This window comes from Colossoma macropomum, unplaced genomic scaffold, assembly GCF_904425465.1.
Source record: "Colossoma macropomum unplaced genomic scaffold, Colossoma_macropomum, whole genome shotgun sequence".
Lineage (NCBI taxonomy): Eukaryota > Metazoa > Chordata > Actinopteri > Characiformes > Serrasalmidae > Colossoma > Colossoma macropomum.
Window position 1 is genome coordinate 10,516,029 of NW_023494806.1, and position 14,001 is coordinate 10,530,029.

Below are 14,001 nucleotides of genomic sequence, written 5' to 3' on the forward strand. Positions count from 1 at the left end.
TGCATCACATTACAATGCTCAGAATGCACTGCGCAAAATGTCTCATACACTAGGAATCTTTTCCACTGCATAAAGAAATTTAATCATGTAGGGTGTAAAAAATACAGATGTGATGATCAACTTTCGAGTAGTAACATTAACTTTCTGGCTTCAATCTGCCTTATCCTGCTAGCGGAACAAAAAGCATTTCAGTCAGTCCGTCCTCCCAAAGTACTACTAGTTTTTTAAACGTTCGTCCCACCTTCAAGATCATGATGTGAAGTGGATTTTCCTAGTCTTCAAACCTAAAAAAATCTCTCTCTGGACTACTGTGGCACACTTGGAAGCCAGTAGGCATGTTTAAAGCAGATATAGCAATGGTTACAGTTTTCATTCTGGCCCAAAGTTTAAGAATTTCCACATGATGTAAAGGTACGATTTAAAGATTTCCCCTAAAACCATATGTCCTATGCAAGAACCATTCAGGAACCTTTATCTTTGAGAGTGACTGTCACTCCGGCTTTTGCTGCAGTCTCCTCATTCTGGTCTTTATGTATCATTAGATAAGATAAGGCAAATAGCTAGCAATGCTGTCCCAGCTGAGCTTCTCCACCAGAAGGGGAATTGTTCATCTCCTTCGCCAACTCAGTCATTTTTAAAATCATGCAATTGTGTAACTGTGTGGTTATGTGGTCCGCCCTGGACTGATATACATCTACTTTAGTCTTCATATTTTGCCCTAACTAGTATTTAGATTTTTTAACTAAGCTTTTACCCCTCCCCCATTCCATATTCTACAGTGTACGAAAAGAAACAAAGGCCCTACTAGAAAATGAGGGAAATAAATGAACACAATCATACTGTCATTTTCATTCAAAACCTAATTCGAAACTGAAGGTACGGTTTCTTTTGCTTCCCGATTAAGGCCTACAGTCATAACACCTTGTAGTTCCAGGTAGCCCCTAGCTTACTCAGTCCCCTCTCTCATATGTGTTGATGCATTAAAAAAGTCTGAGGTCGCATCATTACTACGATATATTCAAAAGGTTAGGCACTTTGTAAGAACGTCTGGAGCAGTCTGTAAGAAACGGTAGACCTGACAGGATGGTGAAACTGTAAGCAATTTACGTAAAACACCATAATATCTTTACAATATAATACAAAAAAACGCACATAATGAATAGATAAAAGATCTACAACAGTTTGATACAAAAAAAATTACATTTCATATTTCGCCATGTCCTCGACATTGTCACACACAGTGATATGTGCTAGGAATGGTCATCAGCAGCAAAACAACAATCATCACCTTCATGGACAGTGTAAAATAAATGTATGCGTGTGTGTGTAACGTGTGTGGGTCACACACAGCCTGCAGGCATGGTCCATTTTGTCTGAGAAAGGGACACCCACAAAACAGATAATGTTGCTTTAGAGTTTTTCAGCACTATAAGTTACATGTAGAAATCCCAGACAGTATCATTTTTCATGGGATTTTGCATTTTGGGGGGCATTTGCAGGCACAGCTCATTGAACAGCTGGCCAGAGCCCTGCAGAACTCTGCCTTCTAAAAAGCAGAGCTCTATGGGTCACTGTTTTCCCAGACTACACCCACTTTTTTGACATCACTTAGACTGCATTTTCTCTCAGAAAGGCGAGGAATTAGGAGAAATAACCCCTATATCTCAAACATCATGATCTGTCAGAATTCAAGAACCCCATCGGGGTTTGGATAGATTTGAATACAACCAGAAGAAAAGCAGTCTGGTACTTTCTTTTTCTCTGTAGAATGTACATGTAGCCTCTGTTTTCCCTCCCTTGCAAATTTAAAAGCAAAAGAATGTCCACATATAAGTGATGTACATTGTCCATGAAACAAGAGATGATAAAACTCATCGAAATTTGACAAGAAACGAAAAAAAAACACACTAAAAATCATCATCAGCAGAGGATCTGTGTGTATTTGTGTATTTCTGTGTGTGTGTGTGTGTGTGTGTGTGTGTGTGTGTGTGTGTGTATGTGTTAAAGCCATACTAGCACCATTCGTCCTCCTCTGCTTCTGGGTAGTAGGGTGGGGCCCTGTCGCTGCTGGGTACACCCAGGACGTAGTGGTACCCGTTAGGTAGCCCATGGGGCGGCTGCTGCTGCTGGGGCAGGGGAGGGAGGGTGACTATCTGCTGCCCCGCGGTCCAGGGTGAGCGGCCTGCAGGCTCCTGGAAAAAGCTGGAGACCTGGGGCCGGAGGCTGCAGCGGGTGTCCAGCGGGGGTGGGCCCAGGAAGGGCTCGGAGCTGATCCGGGTAACGGGGGAGGGCGAGCTGGGGCCGGAGCCACACTGCAGGAGGGCGTTGTGCTCGGACAACCCGCGGCTCAGCCTGCCGGGGATCGGGGGGGCAGGCAGAGTGGCCTGGGTGCCCGTGAAGGACACAGGGGAGGAGTTGGCGGTCCTGTACGCCACCGCCGGACGCGGGGTCAGGGGTGTCTGGGGCAACTGCCTGCGCCCACGACTGGGCGTGCTTGCCCCTGAGCTCAACAACACCGGGCTCCCTTTAACCCAACCACTGCCCTAGGTGAAAATTGAACAAGCAAATCAAAACAATAAAAATGATGAGGGTAACGTGTACAAAAAGGGTTAAGGAGAGGAACAGGTCCATGGAAAGGAAAAGACAGGGAAAGGAACGAAAGGAAAGGAAAGGAAAGGAAAGGAAAGGAAAGGAAAGGAAAAGACAAGGAAAGGACAGGACAGGAAAGGACGGGAAAGGACAGGGAAGGACAGGAGAGGAAAGGAAAGGAAAGGAAAGGAAAAGAAAGAAACAGGAAAAGGAACAGAAGGGAGACACAGTACATGTACACAAAAGACAAAGAGGACCAAAGGACAGAGCCAACAGGATAGTGAGAAAAAAGAAAGGAAAGACAGACAAAATGCACAGAGAAATGGTGAAGAAGAAGAAAAGAGTAGAAAGAGTGAAAGGCCATGAGTGGTTGCACTAAGGGCAAAGAGAACAGAGAGTGAGTTTCATTTGGCAAACAGTAAAAAGTTAAACTCATAGATTATAAATCACCGTGCTGTCAGTTCTATATTGTTAATAATATCCTTAGCAAGAGAATACAATCTCCCTAATACTGCCTCAATCTCAATCCACTGACTCAATACCCACACAGAACCATTACTGATCATAAACTGCATCTCTAGTGTCCAGCTCAGCATAGACCTTCTGACTAGCTGCCTCCCTCATCCCACCTGCTTGCTGAAAGTGGTCTCCTGAGCCTCTCCAGGGGAGGTGGCGCAGCTGGCTGGGGCAGGCTTGGCAGGGCAGTGCTCCCGGCTGCCGTAGCGGTCACAAGAGTAGTAGCGCTGCTTCTCCGTTGTGGACGAATGGTGCTTCCTCTCGTGGGAACGGCCTCGATCGTGCCCCCTCTCCCGGGACGAGAGGGCTCCCCCAAGGTCGGCTCCCGTGCCTGAGAACGAACCCAAAATTTGAGCAGTTCAAGGAAAACAATCAAAGCATGGAAATCAGTAAAACAAAAATCTCAATCTCTTGTTACTACTTACAGATTCAGTGTTTACTTTAGCTTGGATAAACTGGCAAGGACATCAACCACAGATTCCTTGGTAATAATAGATATTTCTTTATTTACAAGGCATGGAAAAATCCACAGTTTAAAAGCCTTTAACCAAAGAACCCTAAAGCTATAAACCTCTTATTTCTCACTGTGCTATAAACCAGAATTTGTCACTGTGGAAAATGCAAACCACTATTCTTGTAAACAAATGTTTGAGCATGTGTTTGGCATTTGTTCCAAAAAAAAAAAGACTAAAACGTTTGTAGCATTTTTATTTAGGGGCTTGAGATCAGGGCCTACAAGATTGTAGCTTAGCTACAGTAAGTCAATTCAGAGACAACTACATGCTAGTTAATACCACTCAATCAATATATCTGCAACTGATTATGTTAAAATGATTTTAGATGAAGTTCACTTCAAATTTAGTTATGATAAACAGGAGCAAAAGCCTGCAGCACTGATTGATCACTCTGGATCAAAAGGGAACTACAACATGTGCGGAAGCGCTGATCATCCTAGCCCCACCTCCCCTCCGGAATTCCACATTCTTTACACAGCAGACTGTGCTTCTTGTTCTGTCCTTTTTTTCTGTGAGTTCCGACATTTTTCCCCAGTGTGTATGGTTGGCCCGCTGAGAGGTGGCCATAAATTAGCAGGTCACTGGGTCTGCAGCATGTCTGTCAGCCCCTTTTATCTGGGTAATGGATGCCAGCTGCATGTTAAAGCTCTTGCTGCAGATCCTACTGCTGATGCTGGGGGGAAGCTGCACTGATCTCCAGCACATGTGAGCTATGGCTGAAATCTGCAGAACAAGTGCACAGCGGTATAGGCTGGTCTCTGAGAGATGAGGCTTGTCTCTTATTTTCTGAGATGTACCAGCTCTTGCTAGAACTTCTGTACTCACTGGCGTGGCAGGAATTCCTCAGAGAAACTGATTCCAGAATCTACATACCTTCCCAACTCTTCTCTAACAACTCCACCTGTTCACTAACTCTAATGTCTGCTCCTCCACCCTAAAAAAGTGATATACAAACTACATTGAGTGGAATTGAAAAGATGGTAATGAGATGTTTCAAACAGTAGTAAAGCTAGAGTGACCAGATACCTCATATTTCCTGGGACTGTTTCACCATCGTTTTCAGTGTCACAACTCATTCTCAGAAATTATTCATCTGTTCCATGTTTCAGATAAAAATGATTCTTTCATTGCTAGAATATTGCGCAGAATGTGCATTGTGCATGATGCAAACAATATTTCATGTAATCACCATTGAGAGGAACTCTTTATAATATGGTGTAACATTATAGGTTATTGGATAGACCAAATCCAGCCAATCATATCTAGACCATCATCCTTCTAGGACCTCGAGGTAGCTAAGCCTATGCTAAATCAGCATTTTTAAGCAACTGATATCAGAGGAAATAGCCCAAAGGTGTTTATGTTCATTTAATGAGGACCTTCAGAAAGTTTTTTGAGAAGACACCATACCATGTACAGACCTAACTTGCCACATCTGATAGGCATTCATATGGGCTTTCTAATTCTCTTGATATGTCAGAGAGCTAGCCTGCTTTTGCAGTCAATACGTGACCTGGGTGTGTATAGCCTCTGCCCTGTGTAAAAGAAATACATCAGAGGAAAAATATGTAATATGTTATATTTGTATGACCCTGACCATCCTCCTGATCTCTCTGTGCCATACTGGACCATGAGCCCTCAAGGGTCTAATGTTACAAGTCATTGCTTACTACATTGCTTACCAGTGCTAACAAACTTATGAGGGTTATGTTTTGAGCCTGTATGTGGCTGTGAGCTGTGTGCCTGGATGCATGTCTTCACTGACCGCCAGTGCTAGGAGGCTGGCCACTGGGTGACCTGTCCAGTGACCTCTGCTTTTTCTCTCTGTCTCTGCGGTGGTGGCAGCGGTGATGATGATGATGGTGGTGTGGTCGCTCCTGAACAGGCTTCTCTAGGGCGTATTCATTCAAGTTAACCTCCGGAGGGCGCTGCGGTGCAAATGTGGATGCAGAGCGCCTCATAGGGGAGTCAGGAATAGGCTGTGAGAGGAACAGAGGAAATATTAATAAATAATTACAGTTGGTGTAGAAATTAGTTGGTTAGTGTGTGAGTCAAGAACCACACTGACTTGGAACAACCCATAGATTTAATCAGGAACATAAGAAACCTGGTGAGTAAGGCTGACGTTCCATGGCTCTACTAGCATGACTGAACTATACAGAAAAACCTGAGCACTCTGATTGGCCTAGCCACAAAACTAATGATATACAGTTGGCACAATGCCACTTTTCTTTTGCAATCCAATATTTTCTTTATAAACGGCTAAGCTTTAAAATGAGCTACATTTAATTGAAGAACTTCACTTAAGATGAGCATTTAAATGTCGGTTATCATATTCAAACTACTTTTTCTGATATCTGATCCAGCAATTTTTGCTTATGTCAGCCTCATAGTGATACATGGTATCAGATCAATGCCATCTCTATAAATAACTGTATAAACTATTATCTGAATGGCACTATAACAGTATTTTAGAGCAGGACCAGTTCTGAGTGCCTCAATACTGCCCTCTGCTGATGAGCCAAATGACCATATTTGCAAAGAGGCCTTATCTCCCTGTCTGAAAACCTAAGCAGAGTTAAAGTCAGTCGCATGCTAGAAATACTTATTAGAGTGACACTTAAGGCAAACTACAATATAAAAGCGTTAAAGGTCAGTCACAAGGGTGTTATATCTAGGACACCTGCACAAGCCTGCTATAAAGCAGATTCATTTTAGCCATGACCTGCACTTTGGACTTAGCATTAAAAACATATTGCTATCAGCTGCTGTGTTTAAGTGGTTGTTGTGTTTGAGAGTCAGCTGGAATGATTAAAGGTAAGGCATCCTCTGAGACACCATATCTGCTCTGTCTCTTTGATGCCTTGTTTAACAACAGACAACCTGTCTGTATTGGCTAATCCTGAAATCCCTACTAATAACGGGGTAAAACACTACTTATAATTTAAGCTTCTGTTTTAAACAGCACCCAGTGATACTGTAAATATAGTAATAGATTGTGTGAAGCTATTAAGCATGTTCTCAGTATTCTTGACTGCAAACTAATTAGGATTCAAAACAATACATACTGCTAGTAAAGTTCCGGGAGAGTGGCGAGAATGACTTCTCTGTCAGTGCCATGGAGGAGAGCATCAGAGGGAAGAAGGGGAAATGATTTGTTTATTACACAACTATAACATGACACATTGATGTCACATGCAAAATCACAGATTCTAAAGTTTCGTGATGAGCGCACAATGCAAAACATAACAAAGCGGCATGGAGGACATCTTTGACCAAGGCAATACACGCTATACATATTCAAATGCCCCTTCCAATTAGTGAATTCAGCTACTTTAAGGTGCACCCATTGCTGACACAGGTGTGCAACTGCACACAGACAGCTTGTATAATCTCCATAGGAAAGTACTGCCAATAGAACTGGATGCTCTGGGCAGTCCAATAGTTTTGGGATGATTTGAAGTGGCATCTGTGATACAAAACATCAGTACCTGACTTCAGTAATGCTCTTGTGGCTGAATGCAATCAAATGCTCACAGCAATGCTGCAAATTCTGGTATAAAGCCTTCCCAGAAAAGTCTGTTACTGCGGCAAAGGGGGACAAACTCCCTATTAATGCCCTTGATTTCAGAAGAAATGTCGAATGAGCTGGTATCTACAAACTTTTGGACACATAGTGTCTATATAATATTACACATACTGAGATAATTATAAGATTGTAGTAAAAATATCCAATCTATTTCAAGACAGTACTTTAAATCATGTTATCAAGTGAAATTAATTTCACAGAACTAAAGTCATTATACATGGTAAGTAATTTGTCTTAATGAAAATGTTTTAAGAAAGTTTTTTTAATGGATGTAATGTTGAAAAACAGACAGAACAATCTTACTCTTATGCCCACACTCGCTTCATCATTTGTAGTGAATGAAATTGAATGCTACAGAATAAAACCCTTAGGCTAAAGCAGAGGTTCTCAATTCCAGTCCTGGGGGCCCTACACTATACACATTTTTTGTCCTTTTCTTCATCGAGCGCACCTGATTTAACTCATTACCCAGTTAACAAGCTCTTCATGTGCTTGGTCAAGTGTTGACAACAGCAGGTCTCGTGCTCTTTGGCCAGTGAGACTGAAACACTCTGCAAATGTGCGAGGCTGTGGAGCTTTTGTTGTTGTAAACCAAGCTGCAGGCCTGGACTCAGGCCAGAGCTAGATTGGGTGAGGGGTTTCCCCGGAATGGAATCAGAGGGATTTTAGATGTTTGAGCAGGTGCTGAAACCTCACAGTCCAAAGCTAATGGTTATTATCAGCCTGCCAAGCACTTTCCTGAGGTCTGGCTCTGGGTGGGAATCTGATTTGGGTGTGAAACAGGAGAAACCCCCAACATTTTGAAGCTGTTATATCATCTCATTACACTGCAGAAGTGTGGGAAGGGTGTCAGGTGTCGGAAGGCAGGTCATAATCAAGCTCTCACTTTGTTGCTTTGCACTGGAATCTTGGCAGGGAGAGTGGGCAATGAGAGCCTCTTAATCATGTTTGAATATCACTGGTAAAATCAGTAAAATCTATCTATCTATATTCAAATCAAATGCTTCTTTGATTGTTCATGGTTCTACATAAGACCATTGCTTTTACTAAAGAACCTTTTAAGAACCATGTTAAAGGTATAGAACAGTGCATAGGACTGTGCATAGGACTATGAAATTTAAAAAATAAAAGTCATTCAAGAAGGCCTCATGTAAAGCCTTGAGTCTCAAAGATCATTCTTCATGGCTGGGAACTTTAGCTCAAAGTAATATTTTCTTCAATCTGAAGGTTTTTGAAATCTCCAACTGATAAATAATCCATTTTAACTTGATAAAAGGTTTAAAACCACAGTGACCAAATGCCAATCAAAATGAAGAGAAAGAAAAATGAATAGTGCAGGAACGCATCTAATGGCATTAAATGGACCCTCTGATCTTGAGTACCTACTGTCCAATTTTCATCTCTTAGCCTGAGCAGAAAGATACTCCACTGCCCACTTTCCATCTCTTAGCTTGAGCATAAAGTCAATACAGGCCACATAGTTGGCAGCCTTCCAAAGACTAATCACGTTATGCTGTACTTTTCTCCCTGCCCTCCAAAGCCCAAATATCCCATATTCATTAGAACTGGCCCGTTAAACCAAAGCACTTTTGTGCAACAATACATCAATATTGCCTTATCTCAGGTAACGAGAGTATTATGTTTCCTGATGAGTCTATCCACTGGGAAATTCAGGTAAGAGAAATATGTGTGTGGTGGATGCTTTCTCAACTCTCTGCACAGGAGCTTAAGATTTTGACCTTAGGCCTAAACATTATGCCAAGTCACAGAGACGTTACGGGAAAAAAAATAGTTTTTTAAGAGTATGGAGTATTTTAATGCAAAAAAATAAGAAAATCCTCAATCTAGCAGGGTACCTGCATCTCTGCGTTGAGTTTGGGCATGGACACTGCACGCCCTTGACCATCTAAACCAGAAGGTGCTACTGTGTTGGCACTGTTCTCCATCTTCCTCATCTCTACTGACACCTGCCACAAACACACACACAAACTCTCACAACTGAAATAAAACCAAATTAGCCTGTAACTAAGGATTGAGGGAAAGCTCTTTAAGACAGAATACCTGGGCAGTGTTTGCATTTGAGATGTCCTCGGACTGGCCTCTCGAGATCGGTCGTCTCTTTGATCTATGGACCTCCTTGGTTTTCTCTGACACCCAGGATGAGGAGCCTTTGATGGCATTATCATGGCTAGATTTACTACATAACAGAGGATAAAAAAGGGTAATAATGATTTAAATATGCACTTAAAGAAAAACAAAGTTTACATCAAGAAATCAAGTCTAAGCTTTATAAACAGTTTGTGATACAGTCCATGTGTTCTATTAAGCATTTTGTATGTATGGTTGAGTATGTGGATGTGCAGTGATTAGAGCCTACAGTGTGCGTCCATTGTTAAGTGTGGTAGAGCTGGGTCTGTGAGGCTGGCTGTCTGATGGGCAGTCGACTGTGCTCTTGGTCTTCTCCTGCATGGGTGTCAAAGGCAGGATGGGCTCCAGGAGAGCTCCCACTTTATTCTATACAGAGGAGAGAGAGGAGAAAGAAACTCTGATACACAATAATGTAACTGGTGCCTTTCTGACACCGTCCAAAGCACAAGCCAATCCAATGCAGTGGGACGGCTGCCTTTTTCTTCACGGCTTCTGCATGAAAATGAGTAAGCTATTGTTTATAATGCACACGTTTAGCTCTTACTCTTGTGGATACTGGCATATAGTTAGGATTGAGTGATTATCTAAGATTATCCAAGAGTATATAAAGCTGCATTAAGGCAAAAGGGAGCTAATTTCTAAAACAATCTAAAACAGATATATTTAGATTTGTTTAAAACATTGTTTAGTCTCTGTTTCATAGTTTTGATTTCTTTACTATTATTCTAGAATGCAGAAAATATTAAAAATAGGGAAACTATTATGAGTAGGTGTGTCCAAATTTGTGTACTGAAGAGGAAACTAGCAATTGCTCTGCAAACTGCATTCGGAGTTGCTGCACTGTATGTTCACTGTTGACATTGCTAACAGGAAAGGCAATGAAACTGAACATTTCCTTCTTTTTCATGTTGCTCAGATGAGTTTGCTTTGTCACATTTTGCAACTCAGGAATAGCTATTAGGGTCAGAGGTGGGTATGTGTGGTATCTCACCTGTGGGCCAGGTCCTGTCTGCTCTTTGGCCTGCTGCTGCTGCATCTGTAGTCTCTTGGCTCTGTTCTGCTTGTAGTAGTCAAAGATCATAAGGGCAGCATACACTTTCCCAACTGTCAACTCATTGGCTGCAGGAAACAGTAATGCATCATAAATTAGTTAAATCATGAATCATAAATCAAATGTACATCTTTATCCTGGCTATTCAGACACGCAAGGACTTCTACAGCCTACCGGGAGGGTCATATGATTGAAAGGGTGACAGAGAAAACATTCAGCTTCTGACCACTAGATGGCAATAGAGGCACAGCTTTCTGGACTGAGTTCAAGTCAATTAACTTCACTTTTTTTAATTGCATGTCTAGGTGATGGTAAGTGGTGCTTACGTTTGTGGGGAGTCACCAGCAGGTCCATGGTCTTCTGGGACAGGTTTGGCCAGACGGTGGCCAGCTCCTTCTTCAGCTCGGCGTCACACAGACGCTGGGCCACCATTCCTGCAGAGAACAGCCACAGAGAAGGTGCTCAGCTCCCAGAGAGGCACATCAGGGACAACCTCTTAGACTGTTACAGGTAACCCCATAATAATGCAGCTTGGAATCACATAGAATGGAACAATGCTTCATCCTGTGCTGACCAACTGACCAACTTCTAATAGAATCATTCTCAAATCTCTCCCAGAGGCCTGAAGGCAGTTTGCTTGGGGGTGATTCAGCTGTTGAAACAGCTCAGTCATCATTGGAATATCAAGTGAAATTTATCCTATATTATAAGATAGTCTTTGACCTGTCAGAAATCCAAAACCTTATCAAAAACACATTCTTTATGGATCTTCAACTGAGCTCAATGTACAAACAAAACTCATTTCTAATGGAATTTCTTCAGTATTTTTTGGGGATGAGCAGGTACAGTGTTCCTCTGAGGCAGTGAAAAGGACTGCGCAGTCAAGCATTAAAAAGCCATCGGGCAGTCCACTGTGATTCAGCAGACGTACTCGCACACACACACACACACACACACACACACACACACACACACACACACACGCTCACACCTCTCTAATGAGTCCTGATGGGACACATGGCACTAAGCACACTACTAACACTCAACGAAGGGAACAAAATTAAGTCTGCATATGTCTCCACAACTCTGTCACAGCTAATCATTAAATATTAACAGGGCCTGTTCTTCAGTTCACTTTATCACAGCTGAAATACAGTCATGTTTTCCCTGCTTTAACACACCTAATTCAACTAATTAAAAAGCTCTTCCTGAGTTGATTTGTGTCTGTTATGCTGCGTTTACATGTTGGTGGTAGACAGATGACAGCATACTGCATTGTTTTTAATGAGGCCGCAAAAATTCCATGATTGCTAGTGAAAACGTTCCACTGACCATAGCGTTAAGTGAATGTTTTGTCAAGAGTTCAATTTTCACAACTTTTTCTGATGGCCACAGCGGTTGGATAAACCAGATGTTGACTTTTTCAGAAACATACTTGCTGAATGCTCGAATCTGAAGACCAGGTGAGCCTGTTCATAGACATGTGTATTCACAGCACTTTTAGGACAAAATAGTGGCTAACAGCATTGACCTGCGCACAGGCACATATGCCAGTATCACTATAGCACATTTGCACAGCTGCATGCTAGAGGGCGACATGAATTTTATTGTTTAATTGAACCATACAAGAACAAATTGTGTTGTCTAGACAGAACCAGAGAACTTGTAGAGAGGACAACCACTCTGTAATGTCTTCCGGGTTTCTCAAACGCTAGAGGGCGGCCCTGAGCATTTGAGCAAACTCATAGTTTAAAAATGCTTTTAACATTTTTAACATAAAATACATTCATTTCCAGAACAGCATAAAACATTTTTACACCGCTATTATATTTTTAAGAGCTTAACAGCCAATGAGCACTCAGTAGCAGTAATGTTAGCGTTTTGCTGCCCAAAACTTTTTCACTGAAAAAAAAAGGAAAAATACAGGTGAGTTTTCTTTGTTTTTTTAGTGAAACACATTCTTCTACTTTCTAAAATTAAAGGAAAGTTCTGGGCAAGTGATTAGAAACTGTTTAGCTCTCTTCACCCCCATTCATCGAGGACTCGCTCGGGTGCCCTCTGGCGTTCTGCAGTTCTGTTTTTGATATGAACAGGGGAAATAGGAAGAGGCCAGGATCCTTGTTAACTGGCTCTGACAGAGCTTTAAATGACCACGCACTGTAGCAAAGTGAGATGAAGAAGCAGAAGGCACGATGGTTTAATTAAATGATTATCAAATAATAGTTGATAGATTAAGTGATTATAGAAATAATCATTAGTTACAGCCCTATACAGTAGACTGCATGCTCGGACAGAACAAAGGTCATGCGACTTACCTGAGGCCAGCTTGATCTCCAGAGCAGTGCGGATCAGGGCCATGAGTGTGGAGGTGAAGTGCACCGTGTTGTCGTCGGCGATGGGCATGTTCATCTTCACCAGACGCTGAGGGGAGTCAGGAGGGCCGTTAGAAACGCAACACCATTCTGCAGTAACTTAAAAAAATAACAACCCAGGCCAGCAAGACGCCTCCAGCCAAAACCATCTGTGTGCTTGTGAGAGTCTAGCTGTAAAATTTGTTTTCTCACTCAGCGGGCCACACAGGGCTAAGCTGCAGTTTTCCACTATGTATCCTCTCAGTTTGAAGCACACAAAACGTTTTGCCCGAAACAACAGTGTACAAATACGGAGACATAACAGTATTCAAACAGTCACATTCACTTCTATAGGCTACAGTCTGCAACCAAAGTGCGTCGGTGAGAGACTGACACTGACAGGAGAGTGGAGAAAAGCATGTACACATAACCATGAGGGTGCCTCAACAGGTCACAGGAGCTCCACTCTGCTGACTTCTAATTTAGTAATACAATATGCTGGAGATCTGGAAAAATTCAAAGCTGGGACTTTCTAATAGGGCCCGACCGATATGAAAATTCTTTCACTAATTCAAGCAGAAGGACAATTTAAAGAAGCTAAAATTTCTGATAACTGATATACACAGTCAAAATGTGAACAGACTCCAATAGCTTTAGTTAAACTGTGCTGTACCAACTGATACGATTGTCAGTTCTCGCTGTACATTTACAGTAGCAGGTGATAGAGCGACAGGCGACCAGTCATTTCCTGTGCGAGTATGCGATTTGTAGCTGCAATTTGGCAGCCAGCGGCAAACAACACAGTGGCAGGGTGACAAGTTGAGTTGAAATGTTCTCAACTTTATGCAAATGGACTATAACATGGTGTAGCAACAATCTAAATGATTGCCTTAAACAAATTCCTTGGACCAACAGTGGACATGGGGGTCTGAGGTGCCCAGCCTCTGCTCTTTGAATGTTTGTTCATACTGCCATTTTGTTGCTGCTCCCAGTATCTAGTATCACGCAAAAAATGGAAGAGAAATTTATAAACTTGTAAACTTATAACTGCTCATAATGTAAACAAAATGACGATCCATTAACAGTAAATGCTCTATGTATGTCAGAACTGGACAGTCTATGTGCCCATATGAAACAATAATAGCAATTTTTGTGTTTTTGTTGGTTTCTGTTACTTGGTTCTTATTTTTCATCAGTTCTCTTCACATAAAGGTTTGTGATATAAATCTTCATGCACAGGTT

General features: G+C 42.1%; 1 protein-coding gene across 1 annotated transcript in view; it reads right to left on the reverse strand.

Annotated features, from left to right (window-relative positions):
* Nucleotides 1-304: 304 nt before the first annotated feature.
* Nucleotides 305-14,001, reverse strand: part of cacna1ba (calcium channel, voltage-dependent, N type, alpha 1B subunit, a) — a 164,919-nt gene continuing 151,222 nt past the window's right edge. The window contains exons 41-50 of the mRNA XM_036598295.1: nucleotides 12,724-12,829; nucleotides 10,735-10,842; nucleotides 10,349-10,476; nucleotides 9,587-9,723; nucleotides 9,271-9,406; nucleotides 9,066-9,176; nucleotides 6,689-6,727; nucleotides 5,386-5,599; nucleotides 3,219-3,436; nucleotides 305-2,543 (exon numbers count right to left, since the gene is read on the reverse strand). Of these exons, the coding sequence (XP_036454188.1) occupies nucleotides 2,013-2,543; nucleotides 3,219-3,436; nucleotides 5,386-5,599; nucleotides 6,689-6,727; nucleotides 9,066-9,176; nucleotides 9,271-9,406; nucleotides 9,587-9,723; nucleotides 10,349-10,476; nucleotides 10,735-10,842; nucleotides 12,724-12,829 (1,728 nt within the window). The 3' untranslated portion in view covers nucleotides 305-2,012. The remainder of the gene's footprint in view (nucleotides 2,544-3,218; nucleotides 3,437-5,385; nucleotides 5,600-6,688; nucleotides 6,728-9,065; nucleotides 9,177-9,270; nucleotides 9,407-9,586; nucleotides 9,724-10,348; nucleotides 10,477-10,734; nucleotides 10,843-12,723; nucleotides 12,830-14,001) is intronic.